This window comes from Dendrobates tinctorius, unplaced genomic scaffold (assembly GCF_039654945.1).
Source record: "Dendrobates tinctorius isolate UK_male_01 unplaced genomic scaffold, ASM3965494v1 ptg000071l, whole genome shotgun sequence".
NCBI lineage: Eukaryota > Metazoa > Chordata > Amphibia > Anura > Dendrobatidae > Dendrobates > Dendrobates tinctorius.
In genome coordinates this window covers 7153971-7181560 of record NW_027361739.1, presented here as the reverse complement: position 1 = coordinate 7181560, position 27590 = coordinate 7153971, and the positions used below count along the sequence as shown (strand labels likewise).

The 27590-nt window shown below is 40.4% G+C and overlaps 1 protein-coding gene across 2 annotated transcripts in view; it reads left to right on the top strand.

The window, feature by feature from the left end:
- The window catches only part of ASIC2 (acid sensing ion channel subunit 2), a 1315134-nt gene extending 1302391 nt beyond the window's left edge, over positions 1-12743 (top strand). For both annotated transcript variants that reach the window (XM_073582366.1, XM_073582365.1), the window contains exons 9-10: positions 11653-11718; positions 12320-12743. In XM_073582366.1, coding sequence (XP_073438467.1) covers positions 11653-11718; positions 12320-12421 — 168 coding nt within the window. In that variant the 3' untranslated portion in view covers positions 12422-12743. The remainder of the gene's footprint in view (positions 1-11652; positions 11719-12319) is intronic.
- The last annotated feature ends 14847 nt before the right edge of the window (positions 12744-27590 follow it).

The window sequence follows — 27590 nt, the reverse complement described above, 5'->3', positions numbered from 1 at the left end:
ATTTACAAGGGATAATAGAGTTTGTAATAAGTGTTTGTGACGCCACCTGTGGTTTCTGGTCAGAGGTGACCAGCGCTGCAATGCAGATCCTCTGGGACTGATGGTGTGATGCAGCAGAGTTGGAATAGCTCTCTTCAGGCAGAGCTTAGTCCCAGGGCAGATGTAGAATGTGTAAGATGGTAATGTTGGTAGATGTAGCAGAGCTGAGTAGGTGTTGCAGAAAGAATTCAGAGGACACAGCTGGGTGCAGTTCCAAAGCTTTACTCACAATTCTGGTGTGCACAGATGCCTGCTTGGTGCTGCGTCCTCCAGGTGAGGGGCTCAGTCAACTCCCAGGCAGATGGAGAACACCTTTCCAGAACTCCCTTCAGTGTGTGCCTGGCAGTCTCACTGTGTTGTTTTCTCGCCTCTTCCTTCCCAACACCTCACAGTCAGTGTTCAAGGCCAGCAGCCGAGGACCTTGTCAGGTAATGTCCTCATTGCATTCCCCTGCTCCCTTATGGCTGCCTTTCTGGCAAAGATAACTGTCGCTTCTGGCTAAGGTACCTAAAGGTGCCTCTACCTCCGGCTTTCTAGTTGAGTCAGATGATATCTCCACTAGGCTGGGGGGCCAGTACCCCACTGCGACCTGATCCCTCCACCCGACATCAGCCAGCGTGGACTGAGCCCCACGGGCAGTACGGTCACTGTGCCGTGCATCTAGGATCTGCTCCTTCTTCAGGGACTTCCTTCTGTCTTTCCCTTCCCAGCAGCTTCTCTGACCAGGATCTGCTCCACACTCACATGTGTCCACTTCATCCCCTCAGGGAAGACTGTGCTAAGTCCAACTCTACTCTCCCACTCTGAACCTACAAGCTCCACCCACCTCCCAACACCTTTTACTAACCAGGCAGGGTTGAGATCCTCCTCCCGAATGGGGCCATCCAGGGTGCCCTGCTACTGTAGGGTGTGTGTTGGGCGCATATGTTAGAGTACTGCCAGGTGCCTCCACCTTACCTGGGAAGTGGAATACCACACCTCTGGGTGTGGTGCAGTACCTCTGTGGCGACTGAACCCTCAAGGGCGCCACACTATGCCCTATATTATTGTAGATAAATGCAGTAATTGCAGCAATTGTGTTGTTCCATATGGGAATGGCTCAGTGAGAGTTCAGTACAGGGAAAATCATTGCTGGGTGCAGCATGGAGAGATGCAGAACCTACTTCTGACAAAATGAAGAACCCAGTGAGAAAAGAGTGATGGAGTCCGCCTATATAGGACACATTTCTTAAGCTATGTTCACATGCTCAGTATTTGGACAGTATTTTAAATCAGTATGTGTAAGCAAAAACCAGGTGCCTCAGACCTACTACCATTTAGAAAAAACACAAAAATTGAGCTTGGATTGAGCTTTTTACTTAGTTAATTATAGCAGGGGTTTTCTCATTTTGTCTTCTGTAGGTTTTGTATGCTTTTTGGCCATGTGAACATGCATTTATATGCTGCATGTGTTCCAACTAAAGCCAAGCTCAGTTTTTGTGTTTTTTCTTTGCATTTTTGCATTCTGTGCAAGCTGGGGTGTGGCCTCCCTCTCCTGAGCTGGAAATTATATTTAAAGGCTTCCCCTGACTGGTGTCCAGTGGTTGGGACCCGGTCCTTGTCTGCCATTAGCTGAAGAGCCCGGCGCCGCCCGGGCATAGTAACTAACTTTGGTTAGTTATAGCAAATTATAATTATCCTCCATCCCATAGTCCTGTGCCAATATACCCATCATACATATCCACGACCCCATAGGCCCATGCCCATATACCCATCATACATATCCTCCATCTCATAGTCGAGTGCCCATATACCCATCACATATCCTCCATCCCATAGTGAACCATTATGACATCATTATGAGCGGCGGGGCTTGCAACCTATGATGACATCAGCGTCACCATGGCAACCATTATGACATCATAATGAGGGGCGGGGCTTGATACACACACACTTTTTCCCCATTATGTAGATAGGGGCAAAATTGTTTGGTGAATTGGAATGCGCGGGGTTAAAATTTCGCCTCCCAACATAACCTAGGACACTCTCGGGGTCCAGACGTGTGACTGTGCCAAATTTTGTGGCTGTAGCTGCGACGGTGCGGATGCCAATCCCGGACATACACACATACATACATACAGTCATATGTAAAAGTTTGGGCACCCCTATTAATGTTAACCTTTTTTCTTTATAACAATTTTGGTTTTTGCAACAGCTATTTCAGTTTCATATATCTAATAACTGATGGACTCAGTTATATTTCTGGATTCAAATGAGGTTTATTGTACTAACAGAAAATGTGCAATCTGCATTTAAACAAAATTTGACCGGTGCAAAAGTATGGGCACCCTTATCATTTTCTTGATTTGAATACTCCTAACTACTTTTTACTGACTTCCTGAAGCACTAAATTGGTTTTGTAACCTCATTGAGCTTTGAACTTCATAGCCAGGTGTATCAAATCATGAGAAAAGGTATTTAAGGTGGCCACTTGCAAGTAGTTCTCCTATTTGATTCTCCTATGAAGAGTGGCATCATGGGCTCCTCAAAACAACTCTCAAATGATCTGAAAACAAAGATTATTCAACATAGCTTTTCAGGGGAAGGATACAAAAAGTTGTCTCAGAGATTTAACCTGTCAGTTTCCACTGTGAGGAACATAGTAAGGAAATGGAAGAACACAGGTACAGTTCTTGTTAAGCCCAGAAGTGGCAGGCCAAGAAAAATATCAGAAAGGCAGAGAAGAAGAATGGTGAGAACAGTCAAGGACAATCCACAGACCACCTCCAAAGACCTGCAGCATCATCTTGCTGCAGATGGTGTCACTGTGCATCGGTCAACAATACAGCGCATGCATAACGCCTTTTTGTATGACCAAACAACTCAGTCTTTGTTTCATCAGTCCACAGGACCTTCTTCCAAAATGTAACTGGCTTGTCCAAATGTGCTTTTGCATACCTCAGGCGACTCTGTTTGTGGCGTGCTTGCAGAAACGGCTTCTTTCACATCACTCTCCCATACAGCTTCTCCTTGTGCGAAGTGCGCTGTATTGTTGACCGATGCACAGTGACACCATCTGCAGCAAGATGATGCTGCAGGTCTTTGGAGGTGGTCTGTGGATTGTCCTTGACTGTTCTCACCATTCTTCTTCTCTGCCTTTCTGATATTTTTCTTGGCCTGCCACTTCTGGGCTTAACAAGAACTGTACCTGTGTTCTTCCATTTCCTTACTATGTTCCTCACAGTGGAAACTGACAGGTTAAATCTCTGAGACAACTTTTTGTATCCTTCCCCTGAAAAGCTATGTTGAATAATCTTTGTTTTCAGATCATTTGAGAGTTGTTTTGAGGAGCCCATGATGCCACTCTTCATAGGAGAATCAAATAGGAGAACTACTTGCAAGTGGCCACTTTAAATACCTTTTCTCATGATTTGATACACCTGGCTATGAAGTTCAACGCTTAATGAGGATACAAAACCAATTTAGTGCTTCAGGAAGTCAGTAAAAAGTAGTTAGGAGTGTTCAAATCAAGAAAATGATAAGGGTGCCCATACTTTTGCACCGGTCAAGTTTTGTTTAAATGCAGATTGCACATTTTCTGTTAGTACAATAAACCTCATTTGAATCCAGAAATATAACTGAGTCCATCAGTTATTAGATATTTGAAACTGAAATAGCTGTTGCAAAAACCAAAATTGTTATAACGAAAAAAGGTTAACATTAATAGGGGTGCCCAAACTTTTACATATGACTGTACATACATACATACACACACTTGAGCTTTATATATTAGATAGCAGGGTTTTTTTCATTTTGTCTTTTGTAGGTTTTGCATGCTTTTTGGCCATGTGAACATGCATTTATATGCTGCATGTGTACCAACTCAAACTAAGCTCAATTTTAAGTGTTTTTTCTTTGTATTTTTGCATTCTGTGCAAGCTGGGGTGTGACCTCCCTCTCCTGAGCTGGAAATTGCATTTAAAGGCTTCCCCTGACTGGTGCCCAGTGGTTGGGACCAGGTCCTTATCTGCCCTTATTCACACAGAAGGTTATTAATACTAGACAGTGTAGGACCGCCCCAACCACAGAGTCACTTTGTCGATGGTGGGATGGCTTTTATGCTATGTTTGATCAAATACAGTATTACTAAGAACTCTGTATGATTTACATGCACTTTTGCTTTTTACTTATTTAATTATAGCAGGGTTTTTTCATTTTGTCTTCTACCATGTAGTCCAACATATTCATCAACCTTGCTCACACCACTTATTGGAAGCTTTCTGCCTATTCACAGTGTACACAGAAAGCATTCAGTAGAGTGAGTGGGGTTTTACAGAGCTCACCATTCAGATAACTGGTAGATCTGCAGCAGCGAAAACAGAAAACCATGATTTTATCAAAACTGCAGGCAGAAACAAGTAAGGGACACATTCATGACATCAGGGTCTTTCCCACTACATGATCCTGCTCTCAGATGGGGTAGCAAAACCCTTGTGACAGATTCCCTATAAGTGGCTATGGTGGTGGATGATTGAATGTACTAATGGCCCAATTCATTATTGCATTTGTGCCTTTTTTTGTTGAGTTTTTGGTGTTTTGCACCAATTATTTTTGCCAAAAATTCATTTTTCCATTGCAACTTTTTTATGTCTATTTTATTTGTATTTACCTATTTTTTTTAAGCACACCACTGTGTGCGGAGATTAGTGTTTCTAGATGATTTCCCCATGATGCCTCAAAGGTGCAGGGTCGGGGGGAGTCAAAAGCTCTAATAGAATCCTTATGGGACGTGCAATTGGGTGATATCTTTACATGATATCACGAAATATGGGTTACAGATTCCCTTTAATACTCTATATTCTTGCATTTCCCTCTGAACCAACCTAGTCATGTCTCAATGACTGTAAGGCTCATGCAAACGTCTGTGCATATCGATCCTTGACTGATCCTTGATCCGTGACTGCTGGCAACCAAGATTTTAGGATTTATCACTATTTCTATACAGGGACCATAATAAAGAAGGGCTGATAAATTAATGAATTACAATTATTACTCCTGACTACTTTAAAAGGAAATCTGTCTGCAAGTTTTTGATACCTCTACTGAGAGCAACCTAATGCAGGCAGAGAGATGCTGAATCCAGTGATGTATCAGTTAGTTTACTGGGTGCAGAGGTTCTAAGACAATCATATGTTTTACATTTAGCATGAGGCAGAGCTGAGTAAGCTAATCCCGCCCACAACAGGCTCTGTATATACAATGTCAATAGACCATGAGCTGCTTATCACAGAAGGGGGTGGAGCTGAACTACCAGGCACTGCTGCTGTGTCCAGCAATGATAAGCTCCTGTTGCTAAAGCAATCACTGCAAGTAAACAAAACCATGGAGATTGATAAGCGACTCATTGCTGATATCTGTGTTTAACCCCCTACAGCATGCAGTCTCTAGATTACATAGCAAAAACCTGCTGACAGATTCCCTTTAAAACCCTTCACGATATATATACATCAAAGGTTGTGTCCATGCATTACATGAGAGCTCCAGCGATGAGTCCGCATGCGCCTGTAACAGCTGTTTATTTTTTCTTTTTTGCAAATTTTTTATTTTTATTTTACCACATAAATAAAAATGAATCTATACATGTTTGGTATCTGCGAACTGTTAATAACCTGGGGAATCATAATGGCAGGTCAGTTTTAACAATTGGCGGAAAGAAAAAAACAAACAAAAAACAATTGTGGAATTGCATTTTTTTTTTGCAATTTCACCACACTTCAAATATTTTTTAATTTTCCAGTACACTACATGGTAAAACCAATGATGTCATTCAAAAGTACAGCAAAAAAAAAATCCTCACATGGCCACATTGACAGAAAAATAAAAAAAACGTAATTGAAGGGGTAAAGAAGAGAAATGGTATCATTTAAATTTTCCTTCTGCGGAAACTTAAACAGTAATTTTCTTTTCATTTGCCATTAATGTCCATAATCTTTGTAAGATGAGACTCAGCATTTTCTCGTAAGAACCTAGCAACTCAAGGCGCTCAACCACTTTTCTGCATGCTTGATTCACGCCTCGGGGTAAAGGCTCTTAATTCAGTGCTGAGTAAGTTAGAGATTCATAACTAAATGATAAAAGTTTAACTCTGCTACCTCAATAGGAAAGAGGTAAAAGGGTTTAGCTTAAAAATGAAAAATGTAGTAAAGGCAGATGAAACTTGAGAAAGACAAACTAAAAAAGTCTTACCATGCAAAAGCTCTGCTGCTCCAGAGCTGCCTCGCTGCTACTCAGAGGAGATCTGCAGTCAGATTCCATTTACAACTTTTGCAGTCAATCGGGGCTCAGTGGTGAGGTCATTATAAATGGCACTTTATCTCTGAAGCCAATGATTGGCAGCAGCGGTCACTCGTTGTAGATGTGGTTCCCTCGCTACATCTTATCAACAAAGATCTGAGCATCAGAGTCAACTCTGGAACTGTAAAGGCTTCAACAGTTAAGCATTGGTTTTTTTTTCTCCCCGAAAATTTAGCTTTCCCCAATTTATTTGGACAACTCCTTTAATTAATGCACACATATGGAGGACAACTATGTGGGGTCTTACAGTCCAAGTTATATATAAGCGGCCATTTCTTTTCCCACTTGCTACACTTATTGTATAATTATAGTAGGTGGGGCGCTCACCTATTGGTTAAAAGGGAGTCCGCTGACTGTCCCCGGGAAAAGAATAAATGGAGTGTCATTCTGTCCAGAAAAATGTATAAAAATTCGTGTGATATTGTGGTTATTAGGTAATTGTCTAGAAGGGGAAGACTCCTATGTGTAAGTAAGTAAACAAAGGTGCATCCATGAATGTCAGTGATGAAAAGTATGTTCCTGTGCAGGTCCTTGTGATATGTCACAAAGGAAAAAGTTTTTTGTCAGATCACCAAACCGTAGCAAATGCGAAGTCTGGAGGAATGCAATCAATCCTGGGCGGTGCAGGGAACTTGGATTCCGGAAAATCTTGTAGGCACAATACTTGGGAGATATTCCAGCAACTTCGACCAAAGGATGGTTAAAATCAAAAGACTTTATTCCAAAAAAATGATTAAAAACAGAATAGATGCATAAAAAACATATGGTTCACCAATGTGACAGACGCTTACGCGTTTCGGACTAGAGGGTCCTTACTCATAGCTTAACATCTTACAAATAAGCATATACCTATATACACTTGCTGGCTGAAGTAAAGTGGGAGGGAAACAAAATGGGCGGAGGTCCACAATAGCAGGAAGGGAGGATTTTCTCCAAAAAAAAAAAAAAAAAAAAAAGGCATAGTATCTGAACATGGAGGAAATCACCACATCATCTTAATCATATATATATAAAAGATCAGATTTTAAATTCATGCCTGCGGGATATCGTGTTTTTAACTTAAAAATCCACATTGCTTCTTTGCGCTGCAATTCCTTTTTTCTATCACCTCCCCTCTTGGGGTTTGGGACAGTTTCTATTATATTAACCCTACAAGTACTGACATCTCCTCCATGTACAGAAATAAAATGCTGAGAGGCTCCCGAGGGACTCCTTGTAGTTTTATTACATGAATCATAAAGATGTTCAGAAATCCTTTTGCGAAGAGAACGTGTGGTGTTGCCCACATATTGAATGCAGCATGTTTCACATGTTATTAAATAAATAACATATGTGGAACTACAGTTGGCAAACATATTTATGACATATTCATTTTTTGTAACTGTGGATTTAAATGTAGACGTATTATACATGTATTTACATAAACCGCATGATCTTATTCCACAACGATAGCTACCAGAGACAGATAACCAGCTTGAATTATTTTCTGATGAAAAACGCAAAGTGTGATCACTGGGGGACAAAATATTCGCAATTGTAGTTCCTTTTTTAGGAATAAAATTGCAGCCTTTATCCAATATAGTTCTCAAAGTTGGATCCACCCGTAAAATAGGTAGATTTGATTTAATAATTTCCGTTATTTGATTAAATTGATCACTATATTTAGTAATAAAAACTGGTTTCTCCTCAAAATTACTAAATTTTGATTTTATTTCCAAATAATCATCTCTTGTTTTTCTTTCTGCTACAATTTTACCCCTATTAATTTGATGCTTGCGATAACCTCTAGTCTTTAATCGTTCATCAATTACTTCACATTCCTGTCTGTAAAATGAATCAGTTGTGCAGCACCTCTTGGCACGCACAAATTCACCTACTGGGAGATTATTAATGACATGTTTGGGATGGTTGCTGCTAGCATGCAACAAAGAATTACCTGATTGCGGTTTTCTATATAAACATACTTCAACCCTAAAATCTGCTTCATTTCCAATCAACATCATGTCAAGAAAAGCAATTTGTTCTTTATTCATATGATATGTAAATTTTAGATTATGATTATTAGTATTAAGGAATTTTATGAATTCTTTTATATTATCTGGATCACCCTTCCATATTATTATCAGATCATCAATGAATCTTCCAAAAAATTCTATATGATCCATAAAAATATTTTCCTGACCATAAATTTTTTCTTCCTCCCACCAAGTAACAAATATATTTGCAAGCGATGGGGAAAATTTCGCCCCCATCGCACATCCTTGTAATTGAAGGAACAAATTGCTTTTCCTTTTAAACATAAAGTAGTTGTTTTTTAACAAAAATTCAGTTACAGATAAAATAAATTGCTGCAATTCCACACTGTATTTAGTATATTTAAGCAACTGATCCTGAAGTGCACGAATAGCTAGATGATGAGGTATAGATGAATACAGTGTAGCAATATCTGCAGTAACCCATGTATAATTACTATTCCACTTAATGTTCTTCATTACACGTAACACATGTTTGCTGTCCGTGATATAGCTAGGTGATCTCAATACTAGAGGTTGAAGTCGTGCATCCAACCAATCCCCCAAATTCTCCAATAATGACCCTATTCCAGATACAATAGGCCGCATAGGTGGGGGAAATACCCCCTTATGAACCTTGGGCAAGGCATGAAAAAGAGGAATTTTGGGGAAAGGTGGATTCATAAATTCCAATTGCTGACTAGTAAGAAAACCCATCAAATGTCCTTCTTCCAAAATTTTCATTAAAAGAACTCTTATCTCCTCTGTAGGATCCTTCAATAACGGCTTGTACACAACACTGTCTTGAAGCAACTTATGCACTTGTTCATAAAGACCAGTGTCCAGTATAGTAGTAGATCCACCTTTATCTGAATTTTTTATAACAATGTTAGAATTTTTCTTCAATTCCTCCAATGCATTTTTTTGTTTTTTTGTTAAATTTTTTTTTTTTATTGTTCTGATTTTTATTTTCCAATGCCAATTTAGTAAGTTCACTTTCCACCACTATTTGAAATTCCTCCATCACTGTGCTACGTGACTGCACTGGGTAATAAGTAGGATTGGGAACCCTGTTTCCAAACAGACGGTCATTTATGTCCAAAAAATTTTTTTCTTCTTCTGACATTTCATACAAATTTTTTAAAATAATCTGGTCTGAAAAAGATTTTTCTGAATATTCATTCACAGGTGGAATCTCATCTTGGACAGTATGAATAGAGTCTTGTTCATCAAAAAAATGTTTCTTTATTGTTAAACCTCTGATAAATTTATTCATGTCCAGAATTGTGTCAAAAAGATTAAACTGTTTATTTGGGACAAAACCCAGTCCTTTCTCCAGAACTTCCACCTGTGCATCTGACAAAATTGTAGCTGACAGGTTTAGAACTGTTTGTTCCTCTTTTGGTAGTGCCTGGTGTAGTAATTTCGTCTTACGATATTTTCGCCCTGCACGCCTCCGTTTTTTCTTGATGACAATACTCTGTTCTGTGAATCCAAGTTTTTTGTCAGGATAGAACTAGTAGTCGCTGCCTGTTCTTCTATGTCTACATCAGACTGATCAGTACACCCATCTGTATTATCAGTAGACGAAAAACTCACATGTCTTTGCGATTTATACCGCTTTCGAAAACTACTGTTCGGGGTGTTATTTCTATTGAATGTTTTCCAACTGTAGACCACATTTTCATCATAATCTCTAATGTCTCTTTTAAATTTTTCTTGTTTCCTTTTTACAATGTCCCCTTCCAGCATATTCAGATTATCAAAGATCTTCTTTTTAGATTTGATATAATAATCCGTTTTCTCAAATTGTATTAATTCGGTTTCAATATCTTTGATTTTTTTATCCAAAACGGAAACTTTTTCTTCCTCATACTGGATAATAAGGGACATTAATTTTATGGAACAATCTGACAGAATGTTATTCCACTTGTCAGAAAATGAGACATCAAATAGAACTGTGGAGCGTTTATTCAATCTTAAACCTCTAGGAATCATTTCATGACCTATATAATTTTGCAAAGTGGTCAGATCCCACCACGTTTTTAATCTGATGATCATTTGTTTTTCCAATTCTGATATAGATTTTTCAATATTATCATGATCCTTCAAATCCACTCTATTTGTTCTAGAAAACACAGCAGCGGCCTTGTTAAGTCTATCCACATTTTTTATAGAAAAAAATTCCGAGTCCTTAAAGGACACTTCACCTTCAGCCATATTATATAAATAGTCTTTATCTATTCGTGCACTTCAGGATCAGTTGCTTAAATATACTAAATACAGGGTGGAATTGCAGCAATTTATTTTATCTGTAACTGAATTTTTGTTAAAAAACAACTACTTTATGTTTAAAAGGAAAAGCAATTTGTTCCTTCAGTTACAAGGATGTGCGATGGGGGCGAAATTTTCCCCATCGCTTGCAAATATATTTGTTACTTGGTGGGAGGAAGAAAAAATTTATGGTCAGGAAAATATTTTTATGGATCATATAGAATTTTTTGGAAGATTCATTGATGATCTGATAATAATATGGAAGGGTGATCCAGATAATATAAAAGAATTCATAAAATTCCTTAATACTAATAATCATAATCTAAAATTTACATATCATATGAATAAAGAACGAATTGCTTTTCTTGACATGATGTTGATTGGAAATGAAGCAGATTTTAGGGTTGAAGTATGTTTATATAGAAAACCGCAATCAGGTAATTCTTTGCTGCATGCTAGCAGCAACCATCCCAAACATGTCATTAATAATCTCCCAGTAGGTGAATTTGTGCGTGCCAAGAGGTGCTGCACAACTGATTCATTTTACAGACAGGAATGTGAAGTAATTGATGAACGATTAAAGACTAGAGGTTATCGCAAGCATCAAATTAATAGGGGTAAAATTGTAGCAGAAAGAAAAACAAGAGATGATTATTTGGAAATAAAATCAAAATTTAGTAATTTTGAGGAGAAACCAGTTTTTATTACTAAATATAGTGATCAATTTAATCAAATAACGGAAATTATTAAATCAAATCTACCTATTTTACGGGTGGATCCAACTTTGAGAACTATATTGGATAAAGGCTGCAATTTTATTCCTAAAAAAGGAACTACAATTGCGAATATTTTGTCCCCCAGTGATCACACTTTGCGTTTTTCATCAGAAAATAATTCAAGCTGGTTATCTGTCCCTTGTGATATGTCAGTATATGCAGCCTTATCTTTTCTTATAGCCATTTTTATTTATTCTGATCTTTTTATTATTTCTTAGCTGATAAAGGAGAAGCTGCTAGATCTCTTGGGAAGAGACGAGGAAGGAAGACACACAGAAGATCTGGTGAGTTTCTTCTCTGTAGACTACATATTGGTTGTCGAACATGAGGATGGTAATGAGTGCTCAACAAATAATCTCCTAAATGACTTCATACTCATTAGACTAAAGTCAGATAGACCAGTAGATTTTGAAGGGAACGGCTGACAGTCAGGAGCCTACACAGACAGAAGATGGCCCATGTGCAAGAACAATATATGGAACCTTTGCCTTCCAGTAGGTCATCATAATGTCAAATTTCACTCTTCGGAGGTGGAAGTGAGCCCCCTTACTTCTTGGACCCTGTACTGCTGCACATGTTGCACCAGTGGTATGACCGCTTCTCCCGAAAGTGTGCACATGGGGCTTCAGACTCTCCTCCAACAGATGATGTTGGGAAAGAGAAGAATCCTGCTTGTTAGATTTCAGACAGCTAATCCCTTTGTTCCTGGAGATAAGCTGCAGCCAGAGGAGTCCCCGTAGAGAACATAATAGCGACTGGCTGTGCCTTCCTTTATTTGAGAGTCAGGACAGATATATCTAAGATGTTTGTAGACCCTTAGCATTGTGCATTCATCAAATCCTGCCGTAAACCTCAATTTTCAACCTTTGTTTCTTTTTCCTCCAGAGTACCTGTGACAACATGCCAAACCATTCAGAAACCATTAGCCACACTGTGACGGTGCCACTGCAGGCCACGCTGGGGACACTGGAAGAAATTGCCTGCTGACGCCTTGAAAACACTCTTTCTTTTGTGCCAAAACTATAGTGGACACAGCATGGTGTGTGGAAACGGATCCTGCCATGGAACCTGGGAGAAAGAAGAGGGGACTGAATAAAATCTGTATACTGCCAACTGTACACAGCCCTGCATGCCTGCAGTGTATACGGCACTGATCCTCACGTTACGTGAGGAGACTCCCTCACAGACACACAACGCACACACATTGCGCTATGTCCAGCTCCGTATTCTAAGCGGGTACAACAAGGGGGTTTTATATATAACAAAAAAAGAAAATGAGAAAATAAAAATTCATACAATGGCAAAATAATGACGTGTATTAACTTTGAGGTGATGGGAATGGGCTTTAGTTTGGTAAATAAAATGGCTGCCGTCAGCCTCTAAAAACTGAAAGGTAACAATTCCCAATCAGTCTGGATTATTTAGTGTTGCTCTTTCCACTGGATTGGATAATATCACTTTTTTATTAGGAAGCCTTCTTGTAAACCACACTGCTCAGCTTATGTATTCAGATCTTCAGTGGTAACAGGTCCTCTAGAAATTATTTTATTAACCTCATTGACAAAACATATGGCTATTTACAATTTAGAGACATGTACCTAATTAATGGAAAGGCATGATGTGAGTACCTTTCCTGCCCTATCTTACCATCTCACAAATAATTCAAACATACCTGTCTTTTAATAAAAGCTGTAGAGCATAGATCTGCTGCCCTTATCACCCACAACAAAGTAAAATTGCCTTTGGTTCCCATACAAGACTACTGAACTGTCCACACTCCACACTTTACTGCTTTGTAACTTACCATTAACTCTTTTTGAGTGAGCAATTTTGTTTCATCAGAACTATAGGTGCTGGAACTTCCATTTTCTCACTTCCCAGCATGCATTGCACATGACTGTAAATAGTTTGTCAGGCAGTGATCAGGAGTAGTAAAACAAGCATCTGCCCCACTTTCTGTAATCATTCTCAAAGGAGTCACCTAGTGGACCACACCTTGGAGTGATTTTTTGGGGTAAAACATCATGATGTTTAAATAAAGGGATACAAATGGAAGTTGTTAAGAGGCCTTATTCCGGTTATTCCTTATATCACTGTTTTAAAATGGTGTATCCGGAGTAGGTGAATAGCAATACCCCACTGACGAGAATCCCACTCATGGCTTTTGTATATGACAGCTGACACCCCATTTCATCGTCCCCGACCAGTTTTGGAACTGATCAGGGCCGATTAATCCCTTAAATACCACTGTCAATCACAACAGTGGCATCCAAGTAGTTAAACAAGAGGTCAAAAGACACCCTTTCACACCACTGCCCCCCTCCTGCGAGCATAATCGCAGATTCTGATTTTTGCTTTTGCACCCCAAGGTCATCACCTTGGTACAGTGGCCTGGTAGATTATGCTATAAGCAGGATCTAACAGGCCCAATCAGTGAGTCACTGACAGGTCTTGGGCACTGCAGTACACATGTACTACAATGCATGTGACCAACGAACAAAGTAAAAAAAATATTAATGATATAATAATAATGTCCCACAGTGGGACTAAGTGAAGAAGTAAAAAAAAAAAGTTGCATAAAAAGTCAGAAAAACGCACACAAATCACAAAAACCCTTTTTGGCACTAAAAATGTAGTGTTTGCGTTAAAACAAAAAAGGACACATACTGGTAATTTTATTATTTATTTAGTATGCTTTGCTTATACAGCACTTTACCTACTTTACCATGTACTATTAAATTCAGGACTCACAAAACCCAGCATCATGAATTCACTGGTACACCTAGCCAGTTGATTAGTGTATTGAAGTGTAAAAAGACAGAGCGCACTCGGTACAGGTATCAACACAGGTTTTTTATTAACATACACACAAAAGTAAACTTTGTTACACCATTTGCTCTTGTCAGGCCACCCATCCTACATCTGAGTTGAAGTAGGCCGCAAATTCGTCCCTGATTTGGCCAACTTCAACGGATGACCTGAGAGGGTGCTGAGTAAATTTAGGCAAGGGGTTAGGAGTGGCATCATCGAGTTGAAAGTTCGGGTGCTCTCTAACCATGACAAAATTGTGTAGAACCACACAGGCCTTCACCACCTCATCCATTGTTTCCAGTTTCAGATTAATGGCTGTGCCGAGAATGCGCCATCTAGAGACAAGTAAACCAAAGGCACACTCTACAGTTCTTCTGGCCCTGGTCAGCTTCTAATTAAAGATTTTTGTGTGGTCCAAGTCACGGCTGGAGTAGGGTTTGAGCAGGTTTTGGCACATCTGGAATGCCTCATCCCCAACCATTACAAAGGGCTGTGGCGGACCTTCGGTGTTGGGAAGAGGCCGTGGCATGGGGAAATTGAACTGGTTCCCATACAACCTCCGGCCCATGTCAGAGTTCTTAAAAGCCTGGGAGGCATTCCCACGGCCAAATGCCCCAATGTCCACTGCAACAAACTTACAGTCTGCATCAGAAATGGCCATGAGTACTGTAGAGAAGTACTTTTTATAGTTATAGTATTCTGATCCAGTTCTTTTTGGTTTTATAATCCTGATGTGTTTCCCATCCACCGCACCCAATCCGTTTGGGAAATTGCAGACTGTCCAGAATTTTTCTGTTATTTCCATCCACTTTTCCACAGTGGACAGGGGCAGAAATTCGGGACAGAGAACGTCCCACAAAGCCCGGCAAGTGTCTGCAAATATTCCAGACAAGGTGGATATTACAAGCCAGTACTGGAAGTGCAGTGAAGAGAGGGTCTCTCCAGTAGCCAGGAATCTGTGATACAAAGAAACAACAAAAAATAATATTTGTGTATATGGATTTTTACAACACCCAAAAAAAAAAAATAAAAAAAAAATGAAAAATAAAAAGGCATAACAATAAATATGCAGCCTTTTCTTTACTACGTGGCATAAAAATAATGCTGCAGCCTTTGGTCCTTTGGTTCAGTACATGAAAGAACAATAATTCTGCCAGCTTAGGACTAGTACATCTGAGAACAAATAAAATTATGCAGGGATTGGTTTTGCAATACTACGTACCGTAATGTGACTAGGAACCGTTCTTCGGGAGGAATCGCACGACAGAGCTGTGTGTCCTGTCTCCAGATGGCATCTTGGACACGACCAAGCAAATACATGAATAGTCCATAAATTTCTCCGGGTTTGCCTGTAGCTCGCTGTAGAGGGTGTGGTATGCTCCATGGCTCTCACGGCGTTCAACAATCGGATGTATCCACAAACGCGCCGCTGCCGTCTTCGCTGTCTCTCTCTCTCCCTTTGTTGATGGCAAGCAACTGCATAAGCCTGAGTCATCCTGATGTCCAGATCCAAGTTGAAGTAAAAACTCTTCCAGCGCAGATCCATGTCGTCAAGATAAAAAGCAAGCAAATGTGAAGAATTTATAGCTGTAAACAGGGTCTATATAAAGAATTCCCATAACAGACCCCCACTGCTGTCCAATTGGTGGAGTCTGTTGCACTGATTGGTCAAGGATTTTCCTCCTGTGTTTGTCACACCATGCGCATAAAAAACGCAAACGCATTAAAAAACGCTTGAAAACTCATACAAACGCTGCTTTTTTCGCTTTCCTCGTACGATGATGCGACAAAAAAATAACAGCGTTTACAAGCGTTTGTATGCGTTTTTGTAACGCGTTTGATGTGCGTGTAGTAGGGTCGGGCTGAGGGAGGCGATTAGGTGGTGCTGATCCAACAGGACTGGGGGGGTGACCCACTTCGTGGCGCCGGCAGACATGAGACTGAGACAAGGGTTGTGTCCAACATTTCAGATTTTATTGGCCGCTTTTTGGACGACCACCGTACTTCATCACAGGATTTGTCCACAATTCACTTTTACACAGACCCGGGTACCTTCTCTTTCTTATACTACTGTTCGTGGCGTCCTCTATGGCTCTTCCCCGCTGTGGCTGCCCTAAGCACTTTCACCACAGCATTTCACCCTTTAGAGTACGCCGTCTACCTGACACTCACAGTCTGTCTCTGTCCACAGCCACTGTCCTTTTGGGTCACCCCCCGTGACCGTCTTCACTGGCAGTAGCTCCCTGTAGGCCTTTTCCTTCTTTCTACCTACAGCAAACTCTCCTCTCTAGTGAGCTCCCTTGGCTGACTGGAACTTCCAGAACCTTCCCTGACCTCTTATACTCCCAGTAGCTCTGCCCACTATCACCTGACAGTAACTCTTGACCAATGGCAGTTACCTTGACCCATGGCAGTTACACAGTCACTCTCCTATACTCCCCACTGCCCTCTAATGGTCAAACTACCACATGACACCCTTTTCTCTTTATCTCAGCCTACACTGCGCTATCTCTCTGTCTCTTACTACAACCAGACCTGTCTGTCAGCCCAACCTCCCCAAATGCGCATCAAACGCTGCGCAAAAAAACGCTAGTGTGAAACTAGCCTAATATGGCTGACTCGGCAAAAAGATATAAAAAAAACGTTGCTTTGAGTGTGTAAAAGTAGCAAAAGCATTAAAAAAATGTATATAAAACTGGAATCGCTGTAATCCTACTGACCTGAAGAACAAATCGTTCTCCCTTTTACCATTTGGTGAACCGCTCACAAAAAAAACAATAAGTGAATTGCTGTTTTTTGATCATTCTGCATCTGAGGAATCTGAATAAAAAGCAATACAAAAAATGTTATTAATCCCAAAATAGTCTCCAACTCATCACTCAAAAAATAAGCCTTCATACAGCTCTGTTCTCAAAAAAAAAAGTTACAGCTTTCTTATAAAAAAACATTTTTACTGTGTGATAGTAGCAAAACAGAAAAAAGCTATATAAATCTGGAATCACTGGAATTGCACCGACCCGAAAGAATAAAGTCATCTTATCACTTTTACCGCACGGTGAACAGGGCAAAAATAGAAATAAGAATTATTCTTGCAATGCTGTCTATTTATTCATTCTACGTCACAAAAAAATAATAAGTCTTGGTTCACATTTATCTTGAGTTCTCTGCTGAGCGCTTACGTTGGGGTTTCAGAAGAAATTCCATAAAACGCTATTCAGACAAAAACCCCTACTGAACCATTCACTATAATGAGGCAGATGGAGTCACTTTGGACTTTGGCCCCTGTTCTGGCAGCGTTCCATCATTTTAGGTGTCTTTTTAGTGTCCACCAAAGCAGATGCTTAACGGAATTCAAAGATTCTTCATCTGCCTCATTATAGTGAGAAGTTTCATCGGGAGTTTTGTCTAAATAGCATTTTTGTAGGATTTACACTGAAACCCAATGTAAGCCCTCTCCATGGTACACAAGAATGTTAGCTGAAAATGATCAAAAAATATTATGTACCCCAAAATTGTTACCAACAAAAACCGTAACTTATCCCGCACAAAATGAGTCTCCAGTCACGTCTTTCATATGTCACTGGAAATATAGGGGGTTCCTATGTTACTGATAGAACAAAGTCTAGAAAATCGACACAGCTCCCACCCCTTCAAATAAAATCCAGCAAAATTGAAGCTCCCAAATCCGAATGTCCCCCCTGCTTCTAAGGCCACTGTGCCTAAACCACAGTACCATGTGTGATATTGTAGTGGCAAAATCCCAATTAACAACTTACAAGGTACATGTCATCTGGAGCACTAGCTGGCCACAATGTATGGGCACTAAGCTGGCATATTTGCAATTTGCCAGAGAAAAAAACCATGACGTGAATGTTGCAAAATAATCACTGCAGCTGTAGACAAGGGAGTCAAACAACCACAACAAATAGAAGCAGTCATATAGACCAAAAGATAACAAAATAGAAAAATCTTTATTCAATTACAAAAGGTCAAAGACATAGCAGGGTTAAAAAAAAAAGTGCCAACCAAAGCCAACATCCACACCAAGGGCTAATGGAACCACAGCAGGATTCAAGGGTACAAAGACTGTTGTGTCCGCAGCAAACGCATATACATATATAGCTCATAAAACATCATTAGTGACATACCAATATTACACATGCAGAAAAATAGGCTCATAGAAATAATCATTGGTCTGATGCCCCCTGAGGAAGGAATCTTTTCCGAAACGCGCGTTGGGGTGGGCTGGGAACCACGTGTGGTCGGGATTCTCATCAATATGGTATGTGTACTTTATTATTTGTTTGATGCCTTTACTTCCATGATTGATTGGTGTATGTCAGCACAGGGTCTTGCTTAGTCATCAGACCAATGATTATTCCTTTTGTAACTGAATAAAGATTTTTCTATTTTGTTATCTTTTTGGACTATATGACTGCTTTTATTTGTTGTGGTTGCTTTTCTCATTAAATTTGCAGTTTGTCCTGTACGTGTCCAACTTTTGGGCGATGGGTGAGAGTCAATATACTATATATTTACTCGTGATATGGTAATATTGATATTTGTTCCATATGCCCATTATGTGTTCTATCTATTATTTTTACCTTAGGGAGTCTGCAAATGTCGCCCACAGACTATTCTAGCAAAATCTGTGCTTCAAATGCAAAATAGTGCTCCTTTCTGATCATCTTTGACGTTTGACCAAACAGTAGTTTCTGATGATATATAGGGCATCACAGAGATTGGGAGAAAATGCGCAATCAATTGCGGGGTCTAGTTTCGCCTTTTAAGCCTTGTGAAGCTGCCAAATTTGAAGCTATTGAAAAAATTACATTTTACCACTAAAATGTAATATTTACATGTCCCAATGTTATAAAATTCTAGGGGACACCTATGAGTTCAAAATATTCACTACATCCCTGGATGAAAGCCTTATGCAATGAAGTTTCCAATATGGGGTAACCTGGGGAAGTTTCTGCTGTTTTAGCACCTCAGGGGTTCAGCTAATAGAGCCCATGATCTATTCAAATGGAATCTGTGTTCTAAAATTCAAGTAGTGCTCCTTCCATTCTGATCCATGCCGTAGTGTACTGTACATCCACATACAGAGTCCTGTCAAATTGTCCTGTCCACTTTCTTCTATTACCCCTTGTGTGAATTACAACTTTGGGTGTAAAGTAAAATTTTAGTGGAAAAATCCTGCGCATTTTCATTTTCACGGACCAAACTAATTAAATTCTGTGAATTCTGTGTAGATTAATGCATTATAGGGTTTAGTTTGCCAAATGGGTTCACTTGTGGACGGTTCTGCTTCCCTGCCACCTCAAGGACTCTGCAAATGCAACACGGTGTCCAAAGTTGTTTTCCAAAAAGTAAATTGCCTTCTTGCATTCCCGAGTTTTGCCATGTACTCAAACAATAGTTTTGACCACATTTGGGGTAGCACTGTGTTAGTGAAAAATTGCATAATAACAAACTGTGGGGTTCATTTTTCTCTTATTGTCCAATGAGAAAATTACAATTTAGGAGCTAAACCAACATTTTAGAAAAAAAAATGTAAATTTTCATTTTCACATTCACACTTTAAAAAGTTCTGTGAATCACCTACATGTTCAGCAGGCCCCTAGATCAGTGATTACAAAGAGACCGAGTGCCCAAACTGCAATCCAAAACTCCCTTATTTTTTGCAAAGTGCTTTGAATACTGAGGTTTTACATTAGAAAGACAACTCATACATCAGTGAGCTATAGAGCCAATATCAAAGAGCTTATAAGCGCTGCACTCCAGGCCTAAGATACTAGCCACCAATTGTAGTGAAGGTCTGTTCTTGAGAACAAAGGGGATTTTTAATCAAAAGTGAAATTGTAAAGTTGATTGTTTTTACAACCTCTTTGCAATTGTAACCCTTTATCATGATGAGAACAAACCCTTTAAGGCAGGGATATCAAACTCAAATACACAGAGGGCAAAGTTAAAAGCTTGCAGAAAGTTGCAGGCCAAACTTGATATTTGTTAAAAAAATGTCTACAATTGAGGAGGTTTTTCCTTATCAAATAAAACGATTAACTTCTAGAATTACAGTGGAATAATATATTATAAAAGCATATGGCCTAATTTAAATATGCAATAACAAAGGATAAAAAAACTTGAATAAAACAAATAATAAAGTATGATGCAAACAAAAGTGCTCCCAAACACAGTTTGATAACTCCACAGTGAACTCCTCCACACGCACAGTATGATGACCCCACTGTACCCCCTCCCTCAGTTCACCCAACAAAGAATGGTGACCCCATCACAGTATGATTCTCCAACTGTAATAACCACACCGCCCTCCATAAAGTATAACGGGCACATAAAGTCCTCCATACAGTACAATGGCTCCACATAGTCTTCCATACAGTGTAATGGCTCCCACATAATCCTGCATAAAGTGTAATTGGCCCCACATAGTGCTCCATGCAGTATAATGGCACCCACACGATGCTCCATACTATAAAATGGCCCCACATAGTACTCCATACTGTATAATGGCCCCACATGATGCTCCATGCTGTATAATAGCCCCACACGATGCTCCATACTGTTTATTGGCCCAACATAGTGTTTCATACTGTATAATATGCCCACATAGTACTCCATACAGTATAATGGCCTCACATTTAAAAAAATACCGCATTTACTTGTGTATCAGCTGACCCGAGTATATGCCGAGGCACCTAATTTGACACGAAAAGCTGGGAAACTTATTGACTCGAGTATAAGCCGGGTATGCATTGTCCCCTAATAACTATTCCGGTATGCATGGCTCCTCATCTCTGTTCTTGTATGCATGGCTCCTTATCCCCATCCTTGTATGCATGGTTCCTCATCCCTATCCTGGTATGCATGGCTCCTTATCCCCATCCTTGTATGCATGGCTCCTTATCCTCATCATTGTATGCATGCTTCTCATCCCTATCCTGGTATGCATGGCTCCTTATCCCCATCCTTGTCTGCATGGTTCCTCATCCCTATCCTTTTATGCATGGTTCCTCATCCCTATCCTGGTATGCATGGTTCTTCATCCCTATCCTGGTATGCATGGTTCCTCATCCCTATTATGGTATGCATGGTTCCTCATCCCTATCCTGGTATGCATGGCTCCTTATCCTCATCCTTTTATGCATCGCTCCTCATCCCTATCCTGGTATGCATGGCCCCTTATCCTCATCCATGTCTGCATGGCTCCCCATCCCTGTCTTGGTATGCATGACCCCTTATCCTTATCCTTGTCTGCATGGCTCCTCATCCCTGTCCTGGTATGCATGGTTCCTCATCCCTATCCTTGTATGTATGGCCCCCATGAGAAAAGCATTAAAAAAATCCTAACTTCCGTAACTTCCCTGCACGCCCTTGCAGCATCTTGTTCCTGTGCCAGCAGCATCTGCAGCTGAGCGATCACGTGTCCCCACTCATTAAGGTAATTAAGGTAATGAATATTCACCTCTCTCCATACCTTTAATGAGCAGGCACCCATGATAGCCCTGCAGCTGCTGGAAGCTGGAGGCTGCATCTGTAACTGTGTGAGCTATAAGAGAAATGAATACGCACTGCCAGTGCACTGAATATTAATTTCTCTTTAGCAGCAGGCACAGGATTTAGACGCAGCAGCCGGCTCCTGCTTTCTGTGACCCACTGCTCCGCCGCTCCCCCTCCTCCACCATCTTCTAGTACTGAGGAGATGGTGCGCGTGCCATAAGTTCACTGCCACTTCCCTAGATAAATTTCTTAATGGGTCTAGTTTCCAAACTGGGGTCACATGGGGGGGGGGTTTGCCATTTTGATACCTCAGGAACTCTGCAAATAAGAGATGGTATCTACAATCTTTCCCAGGCAAATTTACATTCCAACTCTCAAATGACACTAATTCAAAGCTCTGCTGTGTGCCCAAATAGAGCTTTTGACTACATGTGGAGTGTCACCATATTCAGAAGAAAGTGGGTAAGAAACTGTGTGGTGCACTTTTTTGTATTACCTTCTGTAACAATAAAAATTTGGGGCTAAAGCAACATTTTTATGAAAAAATTTAAAATTTTTGCTATGAGGACCTAAAATTATCAAATTATGTGTACTACCTCTAGGTTCAAAATGCTCACTGTACCCCTTAATAAAATCCTTGAGGAGTGTAGTTTCCAAAATGTGGTCACTTGTTGAGGGATTATGCTGTTTAGGTACTTTAGGGACTCTGCAGGTGTGACATTTGTGCCAGCAATCTATTTCAGCCAAATTTGTATTTCAAAATTCAAATAATGCTTCTTCCATTCTGAGCCCTGCCATTTCTCCAAACAGAACTTTTTGACTACATATAGGGTATCGCATGCTCATAATAAAGTGGGTAACAAACTCGGGGGTTCACTTTCCCATGTTACCTCTTGCAAAAGTACAAAATTTGGGTCTAAGGCTGTGTGCACACGCTGCGGATTAGGTGCGGATTCATCCACGCGGATTTTGTAAAATCCGCAGGTGAAACCGCAGGTCAAAATACCTGCGGTTTCACCTGCGGATTGCTCTGCGGTTTTGCCCTGCGGTTTTTCATCTCCTCAATGGAGGAGATGGCAAACCGCAGCGGAATCCGCAGAAAGAATTGACATGTCAATTCTTTCTGCGGATTGAAAACCGCAGATAATCCGCGCGGAAAATTCCGCACTGTCTGCATTGCGGTTTTTGATTCCCATAGGGAATCATTGTACTGTACACCGCAGCAGAAACTGCTGCGGGTCCGCAGCGGCCAAAACCGCTTTATCTATGCTAAACATTTCATGAAGAGTAATTATTATTCCACAAGAGTCGTTCCACCATTAAGTCTGTGCACATGTCATCTAACAAATACGCGTTTAATCCTGTTAACGATTATTCAAACGTGTTTACTACTACCTTTAAAAACATGTACACTGTATTGGATATAAGATATTAGAAAAATAAAAAAGAGGACTTTAACCCCTTCACCCCCAAGGGTGGTTTGCACGTTCATGACCGGGCCAATTTTTACAATTCTGACCACTGTACCTTTATGAGGTCATAACTCTGGAACGCTTCCATGGATCCCGGTGATTCTGACATTGTTTTCTCGTGACATATTGTACTTCATGTTAGTGGTAAAATTTCATTCAAATAACTTGCGTTTATTTGTGAGAAAAACGGAAATTTGGCGAAAATTTTGAAAATTTCGCAATTTTCCAACTTTGAATTTTTTTGCCCTTAAATCACAGAGATACGGCACACAAAAAACTTGATAACTAACATTTCCCACATGTTTACTTTACATCAGCACAATTTTGGAACCAAAATTTTTTTTTGTTAGGAAGTTATAAGGGTTAAAAGTTGACCAGCGATTTCTCATTTTTACAACACCATTTTATTTTTAGGACCACATCACATTTGAAGCCACTTTGAGGGGTCTATATGATAGAAAATACCCAAAAGTGACACCATTCTAAAAACTGCACCCCTTAAGGTGCTCAAAACCACATTCAAGAAGTTTATTAACCCTTTAGGTGCGTCACAGGAATTTTTTTGAATATTTAAAAAAAAAATGAACATCTAACTTTTTTTCATAAAAAAAATACTTCAGGTTCAATTTTTTTTATTTTACCAAGGGTAACAGGAGAAATTGAACTGCAAAAGTTATTGTGCAATTTGTCCTGAGTACGCAGATACCTGATATGTGGTGGGGAACGACTGTTTCGGCGCATGGCAGAGCTCAGAATGGAAGGAGCGCCGTTTGACTTTTTCAATGCAAAATTGGCTGGAATTCAGATTGGACGCCATGTCACGTTTGGAGAGTCCCTGATGTACCTAAACAGTAGAAACCCCCTACAAGTGACCACATTTTGGAAACTAGACCCCCCAAGGAACTTATCTAGATATGTGGTGAGAACTTTGAACCCACAAGGGTTTTACAGAAGTTTATAACGTACAGCGGTACAATTAAAAAATCATATTTTTTCCACAAAAATGATCTTTTCACCCCAATTTTTATTTTCCCAAGGGTAACAGGACCCTAAAAGTTATTGTGCAATTTGTCCTGAGTACGCTGATACTCCACATGTGGGGGTAAACCACTATTTGGGCACATGGCAGAGCTCGGAAGGGAAGCAGCGCCATTTGACGTTTTTGGCTGGAATTGAGATCGGACACCATGTCGCGTTTGGAAAACCCCTGATGTACCAAAACAGTGGAAACCCCCCACAAATGACACCATTTTGGAAACTAGACCCCCTAAGGAACTTATCTAGATGTGTGGTGAGAACTTTGAACCCCCATGGGCTTCACAGAAGTTTATAACATAAAGCCATACAATTAAAAAATCATATTTTTTCCACGAAAATGATCTTTTCACCCTCAATTCTTATTTTTTCAAGGGTAACAGGACCCTAAAAGTTATTGTGCAATTTGGCCTGAGTACGCTGATACCCCACATGTGGGGGTAAACCACTATTTGGGCGCATGGCAGAGCTCGGAAGGGAAGCAGCGCCATTTGACGTTTTTGGCTGGAATTGAGATCGGACACCATGTCGCGTTTGGAAAACTCCTGATGTACCAAAACAGTGGAACCCCCCCACAAATGACACCATTTTGGAAACTAGACCCCCTAAGGAACTTATCTAGATGTGTGTTGAGCACTTTGACCCCCCCAGTGCTTCACAGAAGTTTACAACGCCCGGGCGTGAAAATAAAAAATTTGTATTTTTTCCACAAACATGATCTTTTAGTCACCATTTTTTTATTTTCCCAAGGGTACCAGGAGAAATTGGACCCCAAAAGTTGTTGTCCAATTTGTCCTGAGTATGCTGATACCCCATACGTGGGAGAAAACTACTGTATGGGCACACGTCGGGGCTCGGAAGGGAAGTAGTGACGTTTTGGAATGCAGACTTTGATGGAATGGTCTGCGGGTGTCATGTTGCCTTTGGAGAGCCCCTAATGTACCTAAACAGTGGAAACCCCCCACAAATGACACCATTTTGGAAACTAGACTCCCCAAGGAACTTATCTAGATGTGTGGTGAGCACTTTGAACCCCCCAGTGCTTCACAGAAGTTTACAACGCCCGGGCGTGAAAATAAAAAATTTGTATTTTTTCCACAAACATGATCTTTTAGTCACCATTTTTTTATTTTCCCAAGGGTACCAGGAGAAATTGGACCCCAAAAGTTGTTGTCCAATTTGTCCTGAGTATGCTGATACCCCATATGTGGGAGAAAACTACTGTATGGGCACACGTCGGGGCTCGGAAGGGAAGTAGTGACGTTTTGGAATGCAGACTTTGATGGAATGGTCTGCGGGTGTCATGTTGCCTTTGGAGAGCCCCTAATGTACCTAAACAGTGGAAACCCCCCACAAATGACACCATTTTGTAAACTAGACCCCCAAGGAACTTATCTAGATGTGTGGTGAGCACTTTGAACCCCCAAGGGCTTCACAGAAGTTTATAATGCCAGGGCATGAAAATAAAAAAAATCGTATTTTTTCCACAAACATGATCAATTAGTCCCCAATTTTTTTATTTTCCCAAGGGTAACAGGAGAAATTGAACCCCAAAAGTTGTTGTCCAATTTGTCCTGAGTACGCTGACACCCCATATGTGGGATAAAACTACTGTATGGACACACGTCAGGGCTCGGAAGGGAAGTAGTGACGTTTTGGAATGCAGACTTTGATGGAATGGTCTGCGGGTGTCATGTTGCCTTTGGAGAGCCCCTAATGTACCTAAACAGTGGAAACCCCCACAAGTGACCCCATTTTGGAAACGAGACCCCCTAAGGAACTTATCTAGATGTGTGGTGAGCGCTTTGAACGCCCAAGGGCTTCACAGAAGTTTATAATGCCCGGGCATGAAAATAAAAAAATCGTATTTTTTTCCACAAACATGATCAATTAGTCCCCAATTTTTTCATTTTCCCAAGGGTAACAGGAGAAATTGGACCCCCAAAAGTTGTTGTCCAATTTGTCCTGAGTACGCTGACACCCCATATGTGGGAGAAAACTACTGTATGGACACACGTCGGGGCTCGGAAGGGAAGCAGTGACGTTTTGGAATGCAGACTTTGATGGAATGGTCTGCGGGTGTCATGTGCGTTTGGAGAGCCCCTGATGTACCTAAACTATTGAAACTCCCCACAAGTGACCCCATTTTGGACACTAGACCCCCCACGGAACTTATCTAGATGTGTGGTGAGCACTTTGAACCCCCAAGTGCTTCACAGAAGTTTATAACACTCGGACGTGAAAATAAAAAAATCATTTTTTTCCACAAATATGATATTTTTGCCCCCAATTTTTTTATTTTCCTAAGGGTAACAGGAGAAATTGGACCCCAAAAATTGTTTTGCAATTTGTCCTGAGTAGGCTGATACCCTACATGTGGGGGTAAAACACTGTTTGGGCGCATAGCAGAGCTTGGAAGGGAAGGAGCACCATTTGACTTTTTCAACTCAGAATTGGCTGGAATTGAGATCAGACGCCATGTTGCATTTGGAGAGCCCCTGATATGCCCAAACAGTGGAAACCCCCAATTCTAACTCCAACCCGAACCCCAACACGCCCCTAACCCTAACCCAAGCCCTAACCCTAGCCCTAACCCTAGCCCTAACCCTAGCCCTAGCCCTAACCCTAACCCTAGCCCTAACCCTAACCCTAACCCTAGCCCTAACCCTACCCCAACACACCCCTAGCCCTAACCCTAACCCTAATGGAAAAATGGAAATAAATACATTTTTTTTATTTTATTATTTTTCCCTAACTAAGGGGGTGATAACGGGGGGTTTAATTTACTATTTATGGCGGTTTTTATGTTTGGCAGCTGTCGCACGCTAAAAGACGCTTTTTATTGTAAAAATAGTTTTTGCATCACCACATATTGAGAGCTATAATTTTTCCGTATTTTGACCCACCAAGTCATGTGAGGGCTTATTTTTTGCGGGACGAGTTGACGTTTTTATTGGTACCATTTTCAGGCACGTGGAATTTTTTGATCGCTTTTTATTCCGATTTTTGGGACGCAGAATGAACAAAAACCAGTGTTTCATGAATTACTTTTGGGGGGGGTGCGTTTACACCATTCCGCGTGCGGTAAAATTGATAAAGAGGTTTTATTCTTCACGTCAGTATGGTTACAGCGATACCTCATTTAGGTCGTTTTTTATGTTTTTGTCGGTTTTATGCAATGAAAACTATTTTATATAAAAAATAATTATTTTTGCATCACTTTATTCAGCGAGCTATAACTTTTTTATTTTTTCACTGATGATGCTGTGTGGTGGCTCGTTTTTTGCGGGACAAGATGACGTTTTCAGCGGTACCAT